At 36.1% G+C, this 26098-nt stretch overlaps 1 protein-coding gene across 2 annotated transcripts in view; it reads right to left on the bottom strand.

Annotated features, from left to right (window-relative positions):
- The window catches only part of GOLM2 (golgi membrane protein 2), a 113946-nt gene that overhangs the window by 48271 nt on the left and 39577 nt on the right, over positions 1–26098 (bottom strand). For both annotated transcript variants that reach the window (XM_060168951.1, XM_060168954.1), the window contains exons 2-6: positions 20409–20463; positions 14584–14686; positions 12782–12872; positions 8691–8835; positions 8256–8336 (exon numbers count right to left, since the gene is read on the bottom strand). In XM_060168951.1, the coding sequence (XP_060024934.1) occupies positions 8256–8336; positions 8691–8835; positions 12782–12872; positions 14584–14686; positions 20409–20463 (475 nt within the window). The remainder of the gene's footprint in view (positions 1–8255; positions 8337–8690; positions 8836–12781; positions 12873–14583; positions 14687–20408; positions 20464–26098) is intronic.

Below are 26098 nucleotides of genomic sequence, written 5' to 3'. Positions count from 1 at the left end.
AGAAGTATAGTTTTTAAAAAGTGAGAGAAACAGGTACCAATTAAACCCTCAAACTCACTGAGTCCTATTCTATCCTATTCTCCCTGGATGATACTTGCTGGTTCAAGGCTATTTTGATTCCTTTTTTCTTAATTGTGGCCAATATAAATTGTGGCCCCATAAAATATGACAGTGAAAGAAATGTCTTTCAATTATAAACCAAATGTATCATTAGAAGTTTATGTAATTATGTACCTTTACTAGCAGTTTCCAGGAATATGTACAATTTGATAATGTGCTAGTATTTCTCCCCTACAACAACAATAAAAAATGCCCAATTTTACCTGATTTGTTTCTTCTATAACAGGGATCTTTGAAAACTTTTTCTTAAAGGGCTAGATAGTGAATATTTTAAGCTTGTAGTCCATACTCAATTCTGCTGTTCTAGCACAAAAGCAGTCACTGACAATACACAACAAATGAGCATGGTAATATTTCAGTAAAACTATTTATTAAAACAGGCAACCAAGCTGTAGTTTGCCAATTTCTGTTTTACAAGATGCCTAAAAGTCTATTTACAATGATTTAATTTGTTAAAATATTTTAATTTGTTTTTATAAATTTAGATAATTTTTCCTCTAAAAGCTCTAAACTTTAGAGAAAGAACCTTTGCCCCCCAAAAAAGATTAACTACACTGCTTCTTTAAAACATAATCTCCTTTTTTCTCCTCTCAAATATCACTATAATTATCTCTCTTTAATTTTTAAAAAAATATTTATTTTTGAATAGGTATTTAATAAAATTACCTCATAAAATTTTGAAACCAACATTCAAAAGGTTATATAATGAAAAGTCCCCTTTTCATCTCTATCCTCAGTCTTCTTCCCCAGAAACAAACCCTATTACCAGTTTCAATTAGAGCAGCACTATCCAATAGGACTTTTTTGCAATTATGGAGACGTTCCATATCTGTGCTGTCCAATACAATAGCCAGTAGCCACGGTGACTATTAAGCCCTTGAAGTGTGGCTAAGTTTGACCAAGGAACTGAAATTTTAGTTTTATTTAAGTTTAATGAATTTAAATAGCTACATGTGACCAGCGGCTAATGTACTGATATTAGGCAGTACAGATCTGGAGAATCCTCTGAGAGCAGTGGTGTTCTACGTTGGCTACATAATACAATCACTTAAGCATTTAAACATTCAGAGCCCTAGCCGCAACTCAGATCAAATATATAAAAATCTCTGGAGTGGGGCTCAGGCATCGTTTTTTTTTTTTCTTTTTTAACTCCCCAGTGATTCCAATATATGGCCAAGGTAGAAATCTTCTGTTCTAGAAAATTAATTATCTTATAAATAGAGTAGCTCTACCTAGAAAGAAAAGCAAACTTTTAGAAAACCAAAAAGGTTTTCTTTATAAATTATTAATTATAAAAGAACTTCTGACTGCTTAGGTACATAAAAATCTTTATAACTTTATGGGGTTTTCCCCAAAGTAAACCATTAGAGGCAATTTTTACTGAGATTAACTAGATCTTAAAACTAGAAAGAAATTTCCAAGTAAGAAATAAGATTTTCCTCTCTGTTGATATGCATGATATGGAAAAGGTATTTGCATTACATACTATTAAGGAACTCTTAAAAATCAATAAGGAAAATACTAACAATCCAATAGAAAAATGGGCAAAAATGATTACCAGGCAAATCACAGAAGAAGGCAACAAAAATGGCCAATAAACATATGAAGAGATGTTTAATGTCACTCATACCAAGGCAAATTTAAGGTACCATTTCAGATTGGCAAAAAGTTTAAAGTATAGCAAACCCAAATATTAGTTGAGGATGTAGATAAACAAAAACTGTCATATATTACTAGCAAAAGTGTAAACTGATATAAGTATAGTAAAGCTGAAGATACTCTATAATGCAAGAATTCTACTTTTAAGTTCATATCCTTGTGCACAGTTTTGCAACCACTGCGCTGGGAATTGTTTACAGACTACCAGTGTGTTGAGCTATTGATCTCCTCAACCCTCAGTGACTGGGTAGGACTTGGGACAGCTAGATCTCTAGGCTTGTCCTCTAGTCAGCAACAAGCTCACCTTTTAATCTCAATGTACTAATCAAATACTAGAAGTATCCAGAGACTCTCAGGTGCACAAGAAGATATATATGAGAATGTCCACTGTAGTATTTGTTTGAAATAACAACAACAAAATAAACACCTGGAAGTGGCCTAATTGTTTATTATATATGAATAGATAAATTATGGTATATTTATACAGTGAAATAATTATAACTGTTAAAAAGCCACAGGTATAACGCAGGTAAGTCTCAAAAGCATAATACCGAGGGGAAAACAAAGTTGCAGAATCATATAAACAATGACATCATTTATTTAAAGTTTAAGAAAGCAAACAAAACAATACTTCATAGTTTTACAGATGTTTACAAGTGCAGTAAAAGTCGAAAAACATGTATGGAAATTGATACACACCAATCTCAGCACAGTAGTTACCTCTGGGGAAGAAGAGACAGGATTGAGATCTGGAGGGTACACAGGGAGGCTTCAGTTTATCAGTAATGTTTTATTTCTTTAACGATAACATCAATAACAGAAATATCTGAAACTAATGTGGCAAAATGTTACATTATCTTTGTGTGTTTTTTTTAAAGGGCACTGGATACTTGAGTATTCACTATGTTATTTTCTATCTTTTTCTGTATGTTTGGAATGTTTCTGAATCTAAAAAAGTTTAAAAACTAGTGATATAAATATGTAACTGCCTAACATCACAGGTGCCTAAAATATCCAGGTCAAGAAGGTAATGGGTTAAACTACAAGACTCCTGTAAAATCTTGTGACTAGCTCCAAATCAACATTAAAAACAAACAAAACAGGGTCTTCCCTGGTGGCGCAGCGGTTGAGAGTCTGCCTGCCGATGCAGGGGACACGGGTTCGTGCCCGGGTCCAGGAGGATCCCACATGCCACGGAGCGGCTGGGCCCGTGAACCATGGCCGCTAAGCCTGCGCGTCTGGGGCCTGTGCTCCACAGCGGGAGAGGCCGCAGCAGTGAGAGGCCCGCATACCGCAAAAAACAAAACAAAACCAAAACCCATTAAGGTTTAGCTCTATGGCTTTGGCAGCTGAGAAGCTGAAGCATCATGCTAACCATAGGCGCATGCTATATACCCCTTGACTGTTTCAGAGCTGTATTTTAAGATAGTTCAGCACTGCTCTGCTATAGCTTCTAGTACAGTCTTGTCTATCGTAAACAAAACTGCTATTAACACATAAGGGTCTGTTTTTAAATTACAAGGATGGAAAAAAAAATACAAGGATGAAATGTTCTTCCCTCTACTTCCTCTGTGGGATTATTGCCTCTATAGTCATTAGGGACTCCCCATACACACCAGAACTTGTACTGGCATTAAGAATTATGACATAGATTACTTCAGGGAGAAAAGACAATACTCAGTAAAAGGAGTGACAAGGAGATAAAAATATGTTTCTAATAATATAAAATAATCATGGTAATAACAACAGCAGCTAAGATTTATATAGCAGAGGCTATATGCCAGGCACACTGTTCTTGGTGCTTTACATTTAAACCTCACATCCACCCTATGAGGTTGAAACTGTTATCCTATTTCACTGATAAGGATAAGGGCAAATAAATGATCACATGCCTGTTAAAAGATAGAGCCAAGGGTCTGAATCCAGCAGTTTGACTCTAGAGACCATTGCCCCACTGCTAAAGATATTCTGGTAATTCAACCATACACATTTACTGGGACCTTGCCATGTGCAAGGCATTACCATACTGAGAGCTCAAGGTACGAAGGTACAACATGGCTCTCCTTTGTGTTTGCATCTAACTAGACTCTATAGCTCAAAGTTTCTTTTCACCAGTGACTATATCAAAATAATTTTTATACTCAAAACACTTCTCTAAATAATTAAGGATAACTGTTATGAACAATGATTCTCAAAGCAAACACCAACAATTCAAAGAGGTTCAAAAATTAATCCAGAAGACTTCTGGTTTCTGGTTCTGCATACAAGGAGCTCAGAAGTTGCCACTCTATCCTAACAACAAGAAAAAAGCTAAACAGTCTGAAAAATCAACAACTCTTCTTGGGTCCATAAGAGAGAGTAGGACACAGGGCAAACTACTACCACCATGATTAGAGGGACAGGCAAATATGGGAGTCTTGGTTTACAAGAGACACTAATGAACAGAAACTGCCATAGAAGGCAGTGACAGGGTACCAAAACCTGAACTGTAACTAATTAATTGCCAGAGGCTCAGTATGGGCAACTCATAGTTAAAATTCTAGGGGGACCCAGTCACAGAGGGGGCTCCCTCAAAGCTGTGAAATTTATCTCCAGGAGCTCAACTAGGTTCCCATAGTAAATAGGGAGAAACATCCCCTCGGGCAGGGGGAGGGCAAAAGGAACCATCTTTGAAATACACCAAAGCACTCAGTTCTCTGTCTGCCCTCTGCAGAAACTAGTTGAACAGCACCTAAACTGCTAGGGCATTATCAGAGTCTAAGTGACCTGGGGAAGGGAAATACCCAACTCCAGCCCACTCTAGCCACCCTGTCTCACCTAAGGGGGGAGGAAAAAAACTGAAAAACTTGTGAAGTTCAGAGTCCAGAGACACAGGCTTGCTAAAAGCCTGGGACCTAACATAGGATTACAGAATGCTTTCCCTCCCCGACACCTCACCACCACATTACTAAAGATCTATTTACAACAGTTTCTTTTCCCTGGTATATCATGTTAAGGTATCAAGGAAAAATTACAAGGCACACTGAAAGGCGAAAAATGCAATTTGAAAAGAGAGAGTAAGCTTCAGAACCACACACAGCAGAAATGTTGCAATTAACAGACCAGGAATTTAAAACTGTAATTAATATGCTAAGAACTCTAATGGATAAAGCAGACAGCTTGCAAGAATAGATAGGCAATATAAGAGGCAATATAAGAACAGAGACAGAAATCCTAGAAAGAATCAAAAATAGGTATTTAATAAAAATAGGTATTTAATAAATAGGTATTTAATAAAAATAGGTATTTAATAAAATTACCTCATAAAATTTTGAAACCAACATTCAAAAGGTTATATAATGAAAAGTCCCCTTTTCATCTCTATCCTCAGTCTTCTTCCCCAGAAACAAACCCTATTACCAGTTTCAATTAGAGCAGCACTATCCAATAGGACTTTTTTGCAATTATGGAGACGTTCTATATCTGTGCTGTCCAATACAATAGCCAGTAGCCACGGTGACTATTAAGCCCTTGAAGTGTGGCTAAAGTTTGACCAAGGAACTGAAATTTTAGTTTTGTTTAAGTTTAATGAATTTAAATAGCTACATGTGACCAGCGGCTAATGTACTGATATTAGGCAGTACAGATCTAGAGAATCCTCTGAGAGCAGTGGTGTTCTACGTTGGCTACATAATACAATCACTTAAGAAGCATTTAAACATTCAGAGCCCTAGCCGCAACTCAGATACTAGAGATCAAAAACACTGTAACAGAAATGAACAGTGCCTTTGATGGGTTTATTAGTAGACTGGAGAAGGCTGAGGAAAGAAGCTCTGAGCTAAAGGATATATCAATAGTATCCTCAAAAACTGAAAAGCAAAGAGGACAAAGACTGGAAAAAAACAGAAGCAAATACCTAAGACAAGTACAAAAGGTGTAACATATGCATAATGAGAATACCAGAAGGAGAAGAGAGAAAAGAACAGAAGAAATATTTGAAATCATAATGACTGAGAATTTCCCCAAATTAATGTCAAACCCCAAACTACAGATCAAGGAAGCTCAGGGAACACCAAGCGGGATAAATGCCAAAACAAACAAACAAAAACTAAACAAAAAAACGGCTCCACAGTATATCATTTTCAAATTACAGAAAATCAAAGATAAAAAAAATTAATTCACTTGTACACTGTTGGCGGGAATGTAAATTGGTGCAGCCACTGTGGAAAACACTATGGAGGTTTCTCAAAAAACTAAAAACAGAGCTACCATATGATCCAACAATTCCACTCCAGGGTAAGTATCCAAAAGAAAAATACCACTAATTTGAAAAGATACACATACCCCAATGTTCCTAGCAGCATTATTTACAATTACCAGGATATGGAAGCAACCTAAGTGTCCATCAACAGATGAATGGATAAAGAAGATGTGGTATAGGCAATATAAGTACAGAGATAGAATAGAATACTACTCAGTCACAAAAAAGAGTGAACTTTTGCCATTTGTATCAACGTGTATGGACTTGGAGGGAATTATGCTAAATGAAGTAAGTCAGAGAAAGACAAATACTATATGATATCACTTACATGTGGAATCTAAAATATACAACAAACTAGTGAATAAAACAAAAAAGAAGCAGACTCACAGATAGAGAGAACAAACAAGTGGTTACCCGCGGGGAGAGGCGAGAGGGGAGGAGCGATATAAGGGTGGGGGAAAAAAAGGGGTTATTATGGGATTATATGAAATCATGTGTGTGAAACTTTTGAAAATTGTGAAGCACTACAGAATTTAAAGAATCTTTCATTCGTTAGAAAAAGTAAGCACAACGTAAAGAGAAAAATCAATCTAAAACTCGGTGAGCCTAGGACTAGAGTAAGTACTGCAAAAATTCAGAATACATAGTCCTTGCTTTCAACATTTCTTTAAATTTACATCTAAGCCAGTGGTTCTTAAACTTTAGCAAAGATCAAAATCACCTGGAGAGCCTGTTAAAACACAAACTGCTGGGCTATATCTCAAGAATTTCTTATGCAGCAGGTCTGGAATGGGACCTAAGAATTAGTGTTTCTAACAAGCTCCTGGGTAATGCTGATACTGCTAGTCCAAGGACCACACTTTAAGAATCACTGGATAATTTCATTGCCTTATAAACAAATCATGCTCATCCTTACTCTTTATTTTTAAACTCACGTTCTTCCTCTTGTCCCAACCTTTATTTCAAGGGAATATACTGTGAATTGGAAACTCAAACGAATATAATAGATACGAAAGAATTTGAGAAGATAAAAAACGTATACAAATGAAAGGACTAATACTTCATGCATTTGGACCTCAGACACTCAGCAGTTTCAGCCACATACAATGAGCTATATAACCACAGAAGTGATCACAGAGATGGAAAAGGAACAAAAACAGCTAAGAAGGACCAAAGATGTGCTGTTTCTTCCTATTTTCCACCATAATATACTGCAGTCAGCAGGGAGGGGTACCTATGATAGCCAAGAAAAATAGAAAAAACTGAATGTGATTAGGATAGCAGCAGTGATACAGACCAAGTGGAAATGGACAAGAAGTAGACACATTAATGAAAAAAAAGATATACACTGAACAGAAGTAGCCATAAAACAAGGGAAAAAAGTGAATAAGCTATTTAAAGTGTCGGGTGATTAACTGAAAAGAAACGCCAAGTCCTAAAAACCTATATAATGGTATTACTATGCCATATTAAAGCACATCAACAACACAGCAATCTAGGAACATTTAGCCTGAAAGAAATAAGCCATACATACTTTTAGTAAACGTAAGTAACTAACATAACATAACTGTCATGAGAAATAACTCTGAGTCATCAAGAAAAAGTTCAAATATGTTTGACGCTTTTTTTCTTTATGCTTGACTCTTAAGGCAAAAACAAGTACTTTATACATTTTAGCAAACTTTTTCATAAAAATATATCCAAAACATTTATATCTTGGCAACTAATGGGGAGTTAGTTAACTGGAATTATCAATCATCCAGATATCTGTGACTTTTCTCAGGTGTTACTCAGAAAAACAATAGTCACATGATGGGCTTCCCTGGTGGTGCAGTGGTTAAGAATCCGCCTGCCAGTGCAGGGGACACGGGTTTGGGCCCTGGTCCGGGAAGATCCCACATGCCGTGGAGCAACTAAGCCCGTGCACCACAACTACTAAGCCTGCGCTCTAGACCCCGCGAGCCACAACTACTGAGCCCACATGCCACAACTACTAAAGCCTGCGTGCCTAGAGCCCATGCTCTGCAACAAGAGAAGCCACCGCAATAAGAAGTCCATGCACTGCAATGAAGAGTAGCCCCAACTTGCCACAACTAGAGAAAGCCCATGCGTGGCAACGAAGACCCAACGCAGCCAAAAATAAATAAATAAATATATTTTAAAAAAAACAAACAATAGAGTCACATGAAAAATAACATGATCACTTCAGTTAAATATTCTAATAACTTTTACTTACCAATGGGAAGATCTTCAGCTTTTGCAAGGTCATTCTCTTCTATTCCAGGCATTCCTGCATCACCACCTCGTTTGATTTGTTCTGCCCAAGTAATAGTAACAAAAAATATAATTTTATATTTTTCATTACATAAATTGAAAATATTTTGAAGGAATGTAATAATCAGTTTGTAGAGCAATAGGCTATATCAAATGAATATCTTTATATCTTGCTTTGGACATAGTTGTAACTCTATAAACTTACTGTTTTTTCTTCTCTATTAAAGGATCCAAATTTGAAAAAGACACCTAATCATAATGGAAGTAAAATCAAACAATATTCTTTATGATTCAATAATCCACTTCAAAATGAGAAAAATAATAGTTTTTCTATTAACACAAACTATTAGAAACTATTTCTATTAGTTTTTCTATTAACACAAAATAATAGTAATACCTTTCCCATGTGGAATATGATTGCTTGAGGGTTCTTCATGCTTGCCAGCAGCATTCTCAGCAACTTTTGGAATGTTTTTAGGTACCGCATGATGGTTAATATCCAATTCATTTCCATCTTTTGACTCAAACTTGTGGGCCTCTTGCTGTTAGATTAAGATTTGGTAACAGTAAGTATTTTTCAGTTCAAAACGTGAAACTACTGAAACAACTATTAACTTAATATTCTGAAACAATTCATTTTTTTGAAATACATACCATGGGTCTAAATTCTAAACACTTAGAGATGTGGGATATATTATTTTCTGTTCAGTTTTTATACCTGATATGAATTCAGAGAATAAGTAATATTTTTTAAAAGTCTCTATCATAAATGGCCTAAAATTTTAGGCAGAGATAATTCCCTTTGGCTATGCTGATAATTCTCTTTGGTGATTCTGTGAGAAGACGGTCTTGCTGAGCACTGTAGGTTGCTGTGGAGGCCTACAGTTTGGCACAGTCTTGGGTGCTGTGGGCAGAGTGGATTCTGTATAGGCATATGTTGTAATCGAGTAGGATAGCAGAGAGCAGGAGGATGGCACACAGGTGTCCCCTCAAGTGTGACATTGTCAGGCTTTTCCCCAAGTAGAAACAGCAAGGGTAGAAAACAGGCAAACTTCTTCCCAGGTGCACTGGCCACTCAAGCATACGAAGGAATGGCAGAACAATGCACAAGTCAGTGCTCCCTGTAACCTGCTTCAACTAACCATATCTCCTCCTTGGAAACTTGAATCTTCAGGTTTATGATTAGGTCTGACTCAATTCTGTGGGGGGCCAGTTTCCTCTTTTATATTGGTTGAGTTGCCTCAGTGGAAAACTGGGAGAGGCAAGGAGTCAAGTACACGTTTGGGTTGCCATATTATTATTTAATGCATAATAATATTAACATTAAGTGTTCTGTCAACTCTAAAGCATTATGCAGTGCAATCATTGGTAACATGATAAAAAACAATAGTACTAAAAAATCTATAGAAAATCTAGAAAAATAGGAGGCAAATTGTAAGAATTTGTCACAATAAAGAAGAAAGGGTGCTTTGACAATCAGGTGTAGGTATACCAGTCTATCTGGCAGATAAAATCAACAACAAACATTTGCACTGTGTTTCATAGTTTACAAATTGTTTTCAAGTCTATCCTTTAGTGGAGACAAATGAACAGTTTTGGGAAAAACAAAATAAAACTGAGGCTTAAAGAAGTTTAAGCAGCTTGTTCAAGATTACAAAGCTAGAGAAGTGTGGAAAAGGGATTCAAACCACAGTCTTTCTCACTCCCACAGTTTTTGGGAACTTGGTAAGCGACAGCCAATTCTGAGAGCTTAATTGCTGATGAGTGAAACGATAAACTGAAATTTCTGAACATGTCAGTATGAAGGCCAAAGGTGAGAAAATCGTTGAGGTACAACCTGAGCAGCCATCCTGCATCTCTGTGCATTTTTGCTATAATGCTACATCATAAGGCTACTTACATAATATTCCACTGCTTTTTGATGTGGATAAAACAAACAATAATAAACAAAACTTAAAAGTCAACAAACTACTGGTCAAAAATACTTTTCCATTTAAAACAGTTAATAAAGATGTTGTCCCTTTGATGCATTATTAACGGCAATACCTTTACGTGAATGGACGATATTAAATACTATTATTAACAAAATAAGATGGCTTCCTAAATGCAGTACTGTTGATTTGGTAAGGGGGCCACCTAATTGTTTTTTTGTTTTTTAATAAATTTATTTGTTTTTTTATTTTTGGCTGTGTTGGGTCTTTGTTGCTGCGCGAGGGCTTTTCTCTAGTTGCAGAGAGTGGGGGCTACTCTTCGTTGTGGTGCGTGGGCTTCTCATTACGGTGGCTTCTCTTGTTGCGGAGCGTGGGCTCTAGATGCGTGGGCTTCAGTAGTTGTGGCACGTGGGCTCAGTAGTTGTGGCTCGCTGGCTCTAGAGTGCAGACTCAGTAGCTGTGGCACACGGGCTTAGCTGGTCTGCGGCATATGGGATCTTCCCAGACCAGGGCTCAAACCCATGTCCCCTGCACTGACAGGTGGATTCTTAACCACTGTGCCACCAGGGAAGTCCCCCTAATTGTTTTTTAAATAAACTTCTTACTCTGAAATAATTTAGATTTTTTGTTTAGAATTTTATTTTTTTACAATAAAAAATTGTAATTTTTTAATTACAGAAAAGTAATTACCCATCTCCCAATTTCCCTAAATGTTAACATCACATTAGCACAGCACATTTACAAAACTAAGAAACCAACATTAGTACATTATTAACTAAACTCCAGACTTTACTTAGATTTCACCACTTTTTCCATTAAGACCTTTTTCTGTTCCAGGATCCAATCCAGGATACTACACTGCATTTATTTTATTTTGTTTATTTATTTATTTAATTTTTTAATACATTGCATTTAAGTACTCAGGTCTTCTTAGGTCTCCTCTGGTTTATAACCATTTATCTTTGTAGCATGAAAGCAATAAACAAATGAGTGTGGCTGTGTTCTAATGTATTTGTAGACACTAAGATTTGAATTTCTTACAACTTTCCCATGTCATAAAATATTCTTTTGACTTTTTAACCATTTTTCAATGTAATGACCATTTTTTGCTGATGGGCAGTTAAAAACAGGCAGGAGGCTGGATTTAGTTTGCTGACCCCCTCCCCAGAGTAATTTCCAAGACAGGAATGTACTTAGTTAAAAAAAAAAAAAAACCTCAATACAACTTATGCTTGTTTCATATAGCTTACAATGGATTTGTTCCTATGAAAAACAACTCAAATTTCACAGAATCAACTAGTTATAGTAGTCGAAGAACAGAGAATGAGGATGAGGAGTAGATTAGGCAGCTGGTATGTCACCCTACAAAGGAGAAATGCTCTTAAGCATCTCCATTCCTCTCCACCTTGCTCCATTTAGGGCAGGATAAGTGCAAAGAAGAACTGGAGTAGATATTAGCTAATTAATAATGTAAAAATAGCCTAATATAGAAGAGCAGAAAGGGAGAACTACACTTGGCAGGAAAAAGGAAAAAGCTTATATACGTGCTTCTTGAGAGAAGAGAAGAGAGCAAATTCATCCCATTATTTATATACCGGGCTTGTAATAACACAATTGCAACAGCAAGCCTCTTGTCCCCTTCCTTCCATGTTCTACTATGCTCCTCTAACCATCCAGTGTCTCAATAATACCTTCTGGCTGCCCTCAATGCCACCTAGGTAGCTCACTCAGGCCTGCCATCTTCCAGCAATCTATCCCCATGTCTCTTCAAGGAAGACTGCAGACAGGCAGCAGCCATTCCACTTTATAGATTAAAAAAAATGATGCCCTCAATATCATGCTGCAAAATAGTGAAAGAGCAAAGAATGAAAACCTGGTTTCCTTAGCTTCTAGTCCTTTAGATGAGATGCTGCCAAAGACCAAGAAAAATACTTTTCACTATTCAATCTCTCTTAACTCTAAATCACAAGACTTTATACAAACCACAGCTAGTCAGATTAGATTATAGTGTATAAAAAAATGAATGTCCTAAATGACTAGTAAACTTCCGACAAATTCCCTCCATTTCTAGCAGGACTTTCATAATATATATCAACTGGAATTGTATGAACTAAAAGAATTTGCCACCCCCAAAATATGAATCAAAATAGTGGCTAGTGTTTCATTTCTGTGTTTTAAGAAAGGAATTCAGAATAACAAAGACGGATAATTAAGGAAAATTTTTCTCAATTTTTTTCTATTTCTCAAAAGCATAAAATAGCAAATAGTTGATTTTCAAGTAAAATGATCATCCACTTTACAACCTAAGAAATAAATAGCAAAAATTATTTTTAAAAGTCAGATAAAAGGTATTTAGCTCAAAATTAGTTTTAAGAGTTGAGGTTATACTTTTGTAAATGTCTAATTTACTCAGCAGTAAAGCCACTGCAAGTCACTTTTAGAGTTAGGCAGGCTAAAATACTTAAAAATATAATGTTTTATAACAAAAATACAAATTTTAACTTCTAAATTTTAAGATTTATAACAAGAACATATTTTAAGTATTTTTAAAATTTACCTTTTGTTCCTGCAAAAACTGGTCTGCTAACTTTTTAATATTTTCTTCATGCTGTGCTCTTAATTCCTTGATCTGTTGTCCACACTGAAAACTAAATTACAAGTCATTCTTTTAGACTATTATTTTGGATTGATTCTCAAAGATGTCTAGAAGTTGAAAACATACATTTATAAGGATAAAGCATTCAGTTAGCAGGGGAGTGGGTAGGGAAGGACAACGAGCAGACATAAAAATAGCTCACAGTCAAAATTCTTATAATATTTGAACCTTTAACAGAGGATAAAAATAATGATAAAACTAATTAAAAAACAAATTAGAAAGATGAAAATTTATTTTTATAAATTGCATTTATAAAGAAACAACTGTCAAAGTCAACTTCAATCATAGAAGAGAAAAACACTTTAGAAGAGAAAACTGTAAGACCAATATATAGTAATAGATAAGAAAAGCTAGAATTATAAGAGTTGATAAGGAGTGGCAGCAGATGATTCATCAAATAGTTAGTACTTTCAACGCAATAATAAAAGCCTAAACCATAAGAAGAGCAACAATGGAAGAAACTAATAAAGAAGAGAGGATGCAACCAGCAAGAGAAAATGTAAAGGAACAAAACACATAAAGATTGTGAATTTCCACTGGATGAGTAGTCAAAGAATACAAATAGATCATTCATGCAAAAAGAAACAAAGAATACATACACAGAAAAATGTTATCTTCCACCATTTAAAATGCAAATTAAACTTCTTATATGTATATATAGTACTATCTTATTACTATACTAGCAAAATTAAGTTAGAAATATAAAAGCCAATGTTGGTGGGGCTACAGGGAAACATTTACATTATAAATTAGTATAGTCATTTTACAAAGCAATCTTTCATATATGTGATAAGAGCAACAAGATCAATAAAACATTCCACCTCAGAAGTTCTATATTTGAGAATATAACCAGTGAAATAACATAAGAGGGAGAAAATGCTTTTGCACAAAGATTTTTATAGTTGATAGTCATAACAGTGAGAAAAGGAAAACTCCTACAATGGTCCAGCAGTTGGGAGAGATTAAACAAGCTTTGGTACACTAACATGCTGGAATAATATTTCTTTAATCCTAAAGATATATGTAAAATTACTGAATACTATTAGATTAAAATACATATATGTAAGTAGATGCATATTGATAACCTACAAGAGTAAGAAGTCAGAAATGGATAAACAGTTTAAAATACAGTGAATCTTTCTAATTTTTGGTGTGTAGACCCAAAAATACCTTTAACTGTAAAACTGATTTAATACACAATAAACCCTTTTAAAGAGTAATTCTAGAAAGGCCCCTAAGAGGTTTCCCAACCTTATCACTAACAGTGCAGAGGTGTAAGCAAAGGGACTGAAGTGCAGAACAGGAGAAGCAGCTGGTGCTTAGTCCCTCAGCTATTCTGGGGATATCTTCCACTGCCAGCTTTATCTTCTGGATTGACCCTCAAAAAGAACCACAGAATCTTCTTTCAGTCTTTGCCACATCTCATTCAATAAAACTCAGACCTTGAAAGATTTTCTGTCTCACAATGAACTCTACTACATGGGTAGATTCAACATGCCTTGTAAGAGATATTTTCATGTTGTTCAACATATCAAAATAAAAGAGTGATTTCAAAGAGGCATAGAAAGATAACAGAAAAGGAACTTAAAAGACCTAGTAAAATGAAAGAAGAGAAGAAAAACAAAAGCCAGAAAGGAAGAAATGAATTGAAAGTTGGACAAATATTCAAGATTCATAAATATTTGTTGCACGTAGCATCTTACCTCTCATATTCTAACCTCTTCACGAGGTAAGTACTGTTCTTCCTATAGTCCTGGAGCTGGTCTTCTTGTCGAAGAAACTCCTGACGAAGCTCAGCGAGTTGCTCTATCCACAGAAGGTAAAAATCAAAGGAATGAAATTTATTTACTGCTTCCCATTGAGAAGGTATGGGATTTTCAAAAATTATATACAGGAAGTTAAATTTATATAATTAGTACCACATTTAATTGCCTTTCATACACATGCATGGGCAATAAAACAAGATAGCCTCAGTGGTTTCACATAAATCAGAAATATTAAAAAAATATATATCTTTTCACATTATGTAGACAATACGCTAAGTTGTAGAAATAGTACAAAAAGAACTCTCTCTCTAAACTTTACTGCTTTATAAAAGTAGAGAAAAAATCATATTTTTTAGGTGTACTGGATATGGGTACAGAATTCAATTCATTCTAAATCATACTTGATTCCCAAATTAGGTACCAATCATTTTAGATCTCATTTCTAGTTCTGCTACTGAGGTTTAGGTCCACATATACCAAAATTCCATTTTCAAAGCTTATAACCTCCAGACTACAGCTAAAAGTTTTAGTTGTAATGAATAACATGAAATTTCAAACTGGATAGTAAATTAAAAGCTGGACCAGATCCCCTCTGGGAACCTTTAATCCATCATCACTGGCCCCACATTTTCTAGTCACTCCCTCTTTATCTAAGCCTACAAATAAAAGAAATTCAGCCAGAAAAGAGAAATGTCAGTTTCTTGGATAGAGGATTAAAAAATTAGCCAACAGCCTTAGAAGTTAAGCAAAAGTAGTAAAGAAAGTTTTAATTTTTATAAATGGGAACAGAGGTCTATTCTGTATAAGCAATAATGACTTATTAAGATTAAAGTATAATATCTAACCATAATGTACAATATTATAACTATAACATAACATCTACTTTTCATAGAGGGCTTACAGAAATAATCTTGTTACTTTAAAGGCACTCAAAAAATGCTTGTGATGTAAGTTTTTAAAAAGCAGATATAAACATATATTTATAATATAAAATATATCCATGTAAAACAGATGAGAATAAAAATACATCAAAATGCTACCAGTGATTACACATAGTGGTGGGATTCTGAGCATATTTTTTCTCTACTTTCTAAATTTTATTGTGGAATCATAACTATGGTGATGACAAAAAGTAAAAATGTTAAAGTCACATGAACGTTTGTTGAAGTATATAAAGTTTAATAATATGCATAATAACAGCTATTGTATAGTATTAATAATCAAATATGAAAAGTAAATGATTTACATAAAGTGCTTATAGGTAGTAAATATGCTTGCCTATTCAAGCCACATTTTTATTATTATTTTTAAAATTTATTTTTTAAAATTTATTTATTTATTTATTTATGGCTGTGTTGGGTCTTCGTTGCTGTGCGTGGTCTTTCTCTAGTTGTGGCGAGTGGGAGCTACTCTTTGTTGCGGTGCACGGGCTTCTCACTGCGGTGGCGTCTCTTGTTGCGGAGCATGGGCTCTAGGCACATGAGCTTCAGTAGCTGTGGCATGTGGGCTCAGTAGTTGTGGCACACGGGCCCTAGAGCACAGTCTCAGTAGTTGTGGTGCATGGGCTTAGTTGCTCTGCGGCATGTGGGATCTTCCCAGACCAGGGCTCAAACCCGTGTCCCCTGCATTGACAGGCGGATTCTTAACCACTGTGCCACCAGGGAAGCCCTATTATTTTTATTTTAATTGAGATATAACATTGTGTAAGTTCAAGGTGTACAACATGTTGATTTGATTCACTCACGTATTGTGAAATGATTACCATCATAGCATTAGCCAACATGTCCACCATCTCACATAATTACCACTTTTTTTGTGGTGAGAACATTTAAGATCTACTGTCTTAGCAACTTTCAAGTATATAATACAGTCTTATTAACTATAATCACCATTCTGTATATAGATCACCAAAACTTATTCATCTTATAACAGTTTGTACCCTTTGACCAACATCTCATTTTCCCCACACACCTCCCAGCCACCTCCCAGTAGAATGGTAGCCACCATTCTACTCTCTGTGTCTATGAGTTTAGTCAAGTCACATTTTAAATTTCTCTTCTTACTCTATTAATTCTCCAATATATAAACACGGTTGATTTCTGTAGTTTTTCACATTACTCCCACCCTAGATAAAAGTAACAAATCTGAGGTCAGGTATCCCTGAATAACATATTCAGCTTGTTACCTGATCCCTGGTCCCATTTACTAAGAAATAGAGGGCTAGAGGTAGCAGAACTCTGGCCTCAGCTATGGATGTTGAGTCTACAGAAACAATGAGATCCCAGCAGGAGGCAGTGACAAAAAGCCTTGTAGTTTACAGACAGTGTTAGCCAGTTCCCTGAAACTGTACTCAAGAAGGAAATATTTTAGAATTGAAAGTTACTACAATTAAAAAAAGAAAAAAGAAAAATCAAATCAGCACTACCTAGTAGCTACTAGGGAATGGACCTCAACTGGTGGTCAGGACTCATTCAGGCTTCTTTTTCCTACACAGTAAACTAACTGAAGCAGCTAAGTTTACCTTCAGAATGAACCTGAGGCTTAGTATGATGTTAAGATTTGGGACGGCTTCTCTGCCTCCCCCACAAAGTTTCTCACTAACAATATTTGAAATACCTTTATCAGGAAATAAAGTTTTCATTTTTAAATGGAGATAAAAGGCTTAAAGTTCAATTGACAGAAAAACAGAACATCAGTATGAGTGAGTTCCAGTCCATGTAAAATATCAGATTCTAACCTATTTGAATACAGGGAAAGGATTATAAAGCATGCAGCAGATTGATGTTTTGAGTGGGCCAAAATAAAGACTTGAAAGGGGACAAGTAGAGTTCTCTAGTGGTATAGTGGTTAGGATTCGGTGCTTTCACTGCAGTGGCCAGGGTTCAATCCCTGGTTGGGAAATTGAGATCCCGCAAGCCGCGTGGCGTGGCCAAAAAAATGGGGGCAAGGGGAGTAAACAGATCAGAAAGCAAAACTAAAGACAAAATTTTCCTATATCACAATTTTACTTTCAACTGATTGCCATGTGTTTTCTTCATTTTAAACCCAAAGATACTCTGTGTCTAGTGTGGCTGCTCTAGGTCACCACAGCAGGATGCTCAGAGTAACTTTTTTTTTTTTTTAATTTTTGGCTGCGTTGGGTCTTCGTTGCTGCACGCGGGCTTTCTCTAGTTGCCGCAAGTGGGGGGGCTACTCTTCGTTGCAGTGCACAGGCTTCTCATTGTGGTAGCTTCTCTTGTTGCGGAGCACGGGCACTAGGCTTGCAGGCTTCAGTAGTTGTGGCACGTGGGCTCAGGAGTTGTGGCTCGTGGGCTCTAGAGTGCAGGCTCAGTAGTTATGGTGCATGGGCTTAGTTGCTCCGCAGCATGTGGAATCTTCCCGGACCAGGGATCAAACCTGTGTCCCCTGAATTGGCAGGGGGACTCTTAACCACTGCAACACCAGGAAAGTCCCCAGAGTAACTTAATATGAGATCAGGTCCAAGGTTGTTTGTGCAGGGTAGTCTAGCTCTGACAGTAATATCAGGGTATGCTATAGAAAGATATGGCCATAATCTCTCAATTTAACTTCTAGGATGATCTTTTAAAGCCAAAAAAAAAATTTACTTCTGGAAATTTTTTACTGCAAATTTTCTTTCAGTAATAGGAATAAAAATAAGGTAAGCTATTCAAAATAAATCAGTGTATAGTAGAATGCTAATTTACTTTCTCAGGCATTAAAAACCAACCCTAATCCTCTTATTTCCAAGAAAATATTAAAAGATTTTTTTTAGGATCTTGATGTGTATTAATTCCATTATATCCGACATTAATGTCAATGAAAATAGTCAAATACGGATTTTACTGTCAACTTGTCAAGAAGTTTGTTTCAGCAGAAAGAGTTCCCAGGGTGCAAAAGTCACATTAATGAAATTCAATCTCAAGCATCCAAGCTTCAGTAACTGCACTAAAACCAAAAGTTGCATGGTATGAGTTCAAATCAAAGCTTTTTTCTCTGCTAAAGATTATCATCAAAATTTCAAAACATCTCAAGGTCTACTTCAACACATACAGCAAAATAAAGATTTTTACTCAGTAACATAGGCTGTCATTTTCTCTGACATGTACTAGCAAAACCCATAGGACTTCCTTTTCAACTGATCTATTACTATTTCATAAGAAATATACTTTGATGACAAGCAAAATCATTTGTAAAAATTTCAAGCTGGAAGCAGCACTGACAGTGTGCCATCTTCTGTGTCATCCTGTGCACTCCTGTGAGTCAAAAAGAGTAGAATATGGACACAAATGCAACAACAATTATTGTGGCCAACCAGAAAGTAAATTTTTAACAGAAAATTAAAGCTGTTCTAAATCATAGATAGTAAAAAATTAATAATTCCTATGTCTGGGTTATAACACACAAATGATATTTCCTAATGGATTTGCTAGGTGAGAAGCAAAACTTACATAAATTACAAAGTCAACTTAGGTTGACTTCTTCAAGAGGATGTTTGAAAATATATTACCTGGGATTTCCCTGGTGGTGCAGTGGTTAAGAAGCTGCCTGCCAATGCAGGGGGCACAGGTTCGATCCTTGGTCTGGGACGATCCCACATGCCGCGGAGCAACTAAGCCTGTGCGCCACAACTACTGAGCCTGTGCTCTAGAGCCCGCAAGCCAAAACTACTGATCTCGTGTGCCCCAACTACTGAAGCCCGTAAACTCTAGGGCCCGCGTGCTGTAACTACTGAGCCTGTGTGCTGCAACTACTGAAGTCCACGTGCCTAGAGCCCGTGCTCCACAACAAGAGAAGCCACTACAATGAGAAGCCCACACACTGCAATGAAGAGTAGCCCCAGCTCATGGCAACTAGAGAAAGTCCACATGCAGCAACAAAGACCCAACGCAGCCAATAAATAAATAAATAAAAAAAAATAAATTTGAAAAATATATGTATATATTACCTAATTCTATCTAAACAGGTTTAAAATGGTTATAAAGATATAGTTATGAAATTAGAGAGCAAGTATTACCCACATATATAAACTCAGAGTCACTGCATGCAAAGTTTTAAAATATATAGGGTTGTAATCAAAAGGTATGAGGGAGAAGCGGGATAGTCCTCAGACCCCAAACTCCAAAGGCCAGTGACAGTGTGAAGTAATGTAAGCAGACGATAGAGCTTGTTCTCTTCACCTGTTATTTTTCATAAGAGCTTTAGTCATCTCCTATCACTTCATCTAAGTGAAAAAAAATCTGTCTTCTTACTTTCTTTCTATCTATCTACCTACCTACCTATCTATCAAATCCGTCTCCAGGTTTCTTCCCAGTTTTTGTTGTAGGTTTCTTTGATCCTGGGGTATCTAAAACATTAAGTTTGGAGGATCTTTCCAACGCATCCCTAGATCTGAGTGGATTATTTTAGCAGACTGGACACAGTACAGAGGAATCATCCCTAATCTTTTCCCTAGAAATCTGACAGTTTCCGAAGTTACACCTCAATTTTCTTTGAGGATTCTTCTAACATTTCATTGCATGAACTCTGTCTACAGCACAAGATTAAAATGCAGACCTCAAATATTAACTTGCACTTATTATATATAAAGCAACATTAAAAAATTTTCATTATATCTTAAGACAAAAGGATAAATGTTTTGCCATCAGAGGAGCTTTGTTCAAAAATTCTATTTCATTTAGCTGTTTAACTTGAGGATTTCTTAATTCTTCAGGATTTTAGACATTTAGTGACCTTTATCTTTAACCTGTAATTAAGTTTCTTACCCTTTAAATGATGTATGTCTGCCATCTGATATGATATGTTGTTCTGCAGTTTAACCTGAAAAAAAAATCATTTTCATTTTACTAAAGAATATGTAGTTTTGCTCATATTTACTTTTGTTCTCTCATATTCACTTTGAGCTTGATCATAAGTACAAAAGAAAAATCCTTAAGTTATGCATACCACACCACTTTCCAAAAAGAATTAGAAATAAGTTCTAATTTTGTAATACTCATTTTAAATTTGCACAAGAATATTCATTTTACTTAATATATAGTATAACAATTTTCAAAAGTTTTTAAGTTTGATTCCAAAGGTGATTTGGAGGATGAGACCATAGGAAAAAGAACAAACATCTTCCTTTCTTCATCTCCCAAACATTCAGAGGATACCTTCCTTTGGAGAAGAACCACCAATGCTTCTCCAGCTCTTTTTAGGGTAAAGGCAGTCTGAAATCTCTACCTAGAACTTGAACAACAGTGAAGAAGAGCACCTTTATCATCAAAGCCGTGTGGATGAAAGGCTCTTGGTGCTGCAGCCAGGAGTCAGTGCTGTGCCTCTGAGGTGGAAGAGCCAACTTCACGACACTGGTCCATAAGAGACCTCCCAGCTCCACATAATATCAAACGGTGAATATCTCCCAGAGATCTCCATCTCAACACCAACACCCAGCTTCACTCAACGACCAGCAAGCTACAGCGCTGGACATCTTATGCCAAACAACTAGCAAGACAGGAACACAACACCATGCGTTAGCAAAGAGGCTGCCTAAGATCATAAGTCCACAGAAACCCCAAAACACACTACCAGACGTGGACCTGCCCACCAGAAAGACAAGATCCAGCCTCATTCACCAGAACACAGGCACTAGTCCCCTCCACCAGGAAGCCTACACAACCCACTGAACCAACTTTAGCCACTGGGGACAGATACCAAAAACAACGGGAACTACGAACCTGCAGCCTGCAAAAAGGAGACCCCAAACACAGTAAGATAAGCAAAATGAGAAGACAGAAAAACACACAGCAGATGAAGAAGCAAGATAAAAACCCACCAGACCTAACAAATGAAGAGGAAATAGGCAGTCTACCTGAAAAATAATTCAGAATAATGATAGTAAAGATGATCCAAAATCTTGGAAATAGAATAGAGAAAATGCAAGAAACATTTAGTAAGGACTTACAAGAACTAAAGATGAAACAAGCAATGATGAACAACACAATAAATGAAATTAAAAATACTCTAGAAGGGATCAACAGCAGAATAACTGAGGCAGAAGAACGGATAAGTGACCTGGAAGATAAAATAGTGGAAATAACTACTGCAGAGCAGAATAAAGAAAAAAGAATGAAAAGAACTGAGGACAGTCTCAGAGACCGCTGGGACAACATTACACGCACCAACATTCAAATTATAGGGGTTCCAGAAGAAGAAGAGAAAAAGAAAGGGTCTGAGAAAATATTTGAAGGGATTATAGTTGAAAACTTCCCTAATATGGGAAAGTAAATAGTTAAGTCCAGGAAGCACAGAGAGTCCCATACAGGATAAATCCAAGGAGAAACATGCCAAGACACATATTAATCAAACTGTCAAAAATTAAATACAAAGAAAACATATTAAAAGCAGCAAGGGAAAAACAACAAATAATACACAAGGGAATTCCCATAAGGTTAACAGCTGATCCTTCAGCAGAAACTCTGCAAGCCAGAAGGGAGTGGCAGGACATATTTAAAGTGATGAAGGAGAAAAACCTACAACCAAGATTACTCTACCCAGGAAGGATCTCATTCAGATTTGATGGAGAAATTAAAACCTTTACAGACAAGCAAAAGCTGAGAGAGTTCAGCACCACCAAACCAGCTTTACAACAATTGCTAAAGGAACTTCTCTAGGCAAGAAACACAAGAGAAGGAAAAGACCTACAATAACGAACCCAAAACAATTAAGAAAATGGGAATAGGAACATACATATCGATAATCGCCTTAAATGTAAATGGATTAAATGCTCCTACCAAAAGACACAGACTGGCTGAACGGATACAAAAACAAGACCCATATATATATTGTCTACAGGAGACCCACATCAGACCTAGAGACACATACAGACTGAAAGTGAGGGGATGGAAAAGGATATTCCATGCAAATGGAAACTAAAAGAAAGCTGGAATAGCAATTCTCATATCAGACAAAACAGACTTTAAAATAAAGACTATTAGAAGAGACAAAGAAGGACACTACATAATGATCAAGGGATCGATCCAAGAAGAAGATATAACAATTGTAAATATCTATGCACCCAACATAGGAGCACCTCAATAAATAAGGCAAATACTAACAGCCACAAAGGGGAAATCGACAGCAACACATTCATAGTAGGGTACTTAAACACCACACTTTCACCAATGGACAGATCATCCAAAATGGAAATAAATAAGGAAACACAAGCTTTAAATGATACATTAAACAAGATGGACTTTACTGATATTTATAGGACATTCCATCCAAAAACAACACAATACACATTTTTCTCAAGTGCTCATGGAACATTCTCCAGGATAGATCATATCTTGGGTCACAAATCAAGCCTTGGTAAATTTAAGAAAACTGAAATTGTATCAAGTATCTTTTCCAACCACAACGCTATGAGACTAGATATCAATTACAGGAAAATATCTGTAAAAAATACAAACACATGGAGGCTAAACAATACACTACTTAATAACGAAGTGATCACTGAAGAAATCAAAGAGGAAATCAAAAAATACCTAGAAACAAATGACAATGGAGACATGACGACCCAAAACCTATGGGATGCAGCAAAAGCAGTTCTAAGAGGGAAGCTTATAGCAATACAATCCTACCTTAAGAAACAGGAAACATCTCGAAAAAACAACCTAACCTTGCACCTAAAGCAATTAGAGAAAGAAGAACAAAAAACCCCCAAAGTTAGCAGAAGGAAAGAAATCATAAAGATCAGATCAGAAATATATGAAAAAGAAATGAAAGAAGCAAAGCAAAGATCAATAAAACTAAAAGCTGGTCCTTTGAGAAGTAAAACAAAATTGATAAACCATTAGCCAGACTCATCAAGAAAAAAAGGGAGAAGACTCAAATCAATAGAATTAGAAATGAAAAAGGAGAAGTAACAACTGACACTGCAGAAATACAAAAGATCATGAGAGATTACTACAAGCAATTCTATGCCAATAAAATGGACAACCTGGAAGAAATGGACAAATTCTTAGAAATGCACAACCTGCCAAAACTGAATCAGGAAGAAATAGAAAATATGAACAGACCAACCACAGGCAATGAAATTGAAACTGTGATTAAAAATCTTCCAACAAACAAAAGCCCAGGACCAGGTGGCTTCACAGGCAAATTCTATCAAACATTTAGAGAAGAGCTAACACCTATCCTTCTCAAACTCTTCCAAAATATAGCAGAGGGAGGAACACTCCCAAACTCATTCTACGAGGCCACCATCACCCTGATACCAAAACCAAACAAGGATGTCACAAAGAAAGAAAACTACAGGCCAATATCACTGATGAACATAGATGCAAAAATCCTCAACAAAATACTAGGAAACAGAATCCAACAGCACATTAAAAGGATCATACACCGTGATCAAGTGGGGTTTATTCCAGGAATGCAAGGATTCTTCAATATACGCAAATCAATCAATGTGATACACCATATCAACAAACTGAAGGAGAAAAAACATATGATCATCTCAATAGATGCAGAGAAAGCTTTCAACAAAATTCAACACCCATTTATGATAAAAATCCTTCAGAAAGTAGGCATAGAGGGAACTTTCCTCAACAGAATAAAGACCATATATGACAAACCCACAGCCAACATTGTCCTCAATGGTGAAAAACTGAAACCATTTCCACTAAGATCAGGAACAAGACAAGGTTGCCCACTCTCACCACTCTTATTCAACATAGTTTTGGAAGTTTTAGCCACAGCAATCAGAGAAGAAAAGGAAATAAAAGGAATCCAAATTGGAAAAGAAGAAGTAAAGCTGTCACTGTTTGCAGATGACATGATACTATACATAGAGAATCCTAAAGCTGCTACCAGAAAACTACTAGAGCTAATCAATGAATTTGGTAAAGTAGCAGGATACAAAATTAATGCACAGAAATCTCTGGCATTCCTATACACTAATGATGAAAAATCTGAAAGTGAAATCAAGAAAACACTCCCATTTACCACTGCAACAAAAAGAATAAAATATCTAGGAATAAATCTACCTAAGGAGACAAAAGACCTGTATGCAGAAAATTATAAGACACTGATGAAAGAAATTAAAGATGATACAAATAGATGGAGAGATATACCATGTTCTTGGATTGGAAGAATCAACATTGTGAAAATGACTCTACTACCCAAAGCAATCTACAGATTCAATGCAATCCCTATCAAACTACCACTGGCATTTTTCACAGAAATAGAACAAAAAATTTCACAATTTGTATGGAAACACAAAAGACCTCGAAGAGCCAAAACAATCTTGAGAACGAAAAATGGAGCTGGAGGAATCAGGCTCCCTGACTTCAGACTATACTACAAAGCTACAGTAATCAAGACAGTATGGTACTGGCACAAAAACAGAAAGATAGATCAATGGAACAGTATAGAAAGCCGAGAGATAAACCCACACACATATGGTCACCTTATCTTTGATAAAGGAGGCAGGAATGTACAGTGGAGAAAGGACAGCCTCTTCAATAAGTGGTGCTGGGAAAACTGGACAGGTACATGTAAAAGTATGAGATTAGATCACTCCCTAACACCATACACAAAAATAAGCTCAAAATGGATTAAAGACCTAAATGTAAGGCCAGAAACTATCAAACTCTTAGAGGAAAACATAGGCAGAACACTCTATGAAATAAATCACAGCAAGATCCTTTTTGACCCATCTCCTAGAGAAATGGAAATAAAAACAAAAATAAACAAATGGGACCTAATGAAACTTCAAAGCTTTTGTACCGCAAAGGAAACCATAAACAAGACCAAAAGACAACTCTCAGAATGGGAGAAAATATTTGCAAATGAAGCAACCGACAAAGGATTAATCTCCAAAATTTACAAGCACCTCATGCAGCTCAATAACAAAAAAACAAATAACCCAATCCAAAAATGGGCAGCAGACCTAAATAGACATTTCTCTAAAGAAGATATATAGACTGCCAACAAACACATGAAAGAATGCTCAACATCACTAATCGTTAGAGAAATGCAAATCAAAATTACAATGAGATATCATCTCACACTAGTCAGAATGGCCATCATCAAAAAATCTAGAAACAGTAAGTGCTGGAGAGGGTGTGGAGAAAAGGGAACACTCTTGCACTGCTGGTGGGAATGTGAATTGGTACAGCCATTATGGAGAACAGTATGGAGGTTCTTTAAAAAAACTACAAATAGAACTACCATATGACCCAGCAATCCCACTACTGGGCATATACCCTGATAAAACCATAATTCAAAAAGAGTCATGTACCAAAATGTTCATTGCAGCTTTATTTACAATAGCCCAGAGATGGAAACAACCTAAGTGCCCATCATCGGATGAATGGATAAAGAAGATGTGGCACATATATACAATGGAATATTACTCAGCCATAAAAAGAAACGAAATTGAGCTATTTGTCATGAGGTGGATAGACCTAGA

This window comes from Lagenorhynchus albirostris, chromosome 1 (assembly GCF_949774975.1).
Source record: "Lagenorhynchus albirostris chromosome 1, mLagAlb1.1, whole genome shotgun sequence".
In the NCBI taxonomy this organism is placed as follows: Eukaryota; Metazoa; Chordata; class Mammalia; order Artiodactyla; family Delphinidae; genus Lagenorhynchus; species Lagenorhynchus albirostris.
The sequence above is the reverse complement of the archived record's forward strand: the minus strand, read 5'-3'. Positions and strand labels throughout refer to the sequence as shown.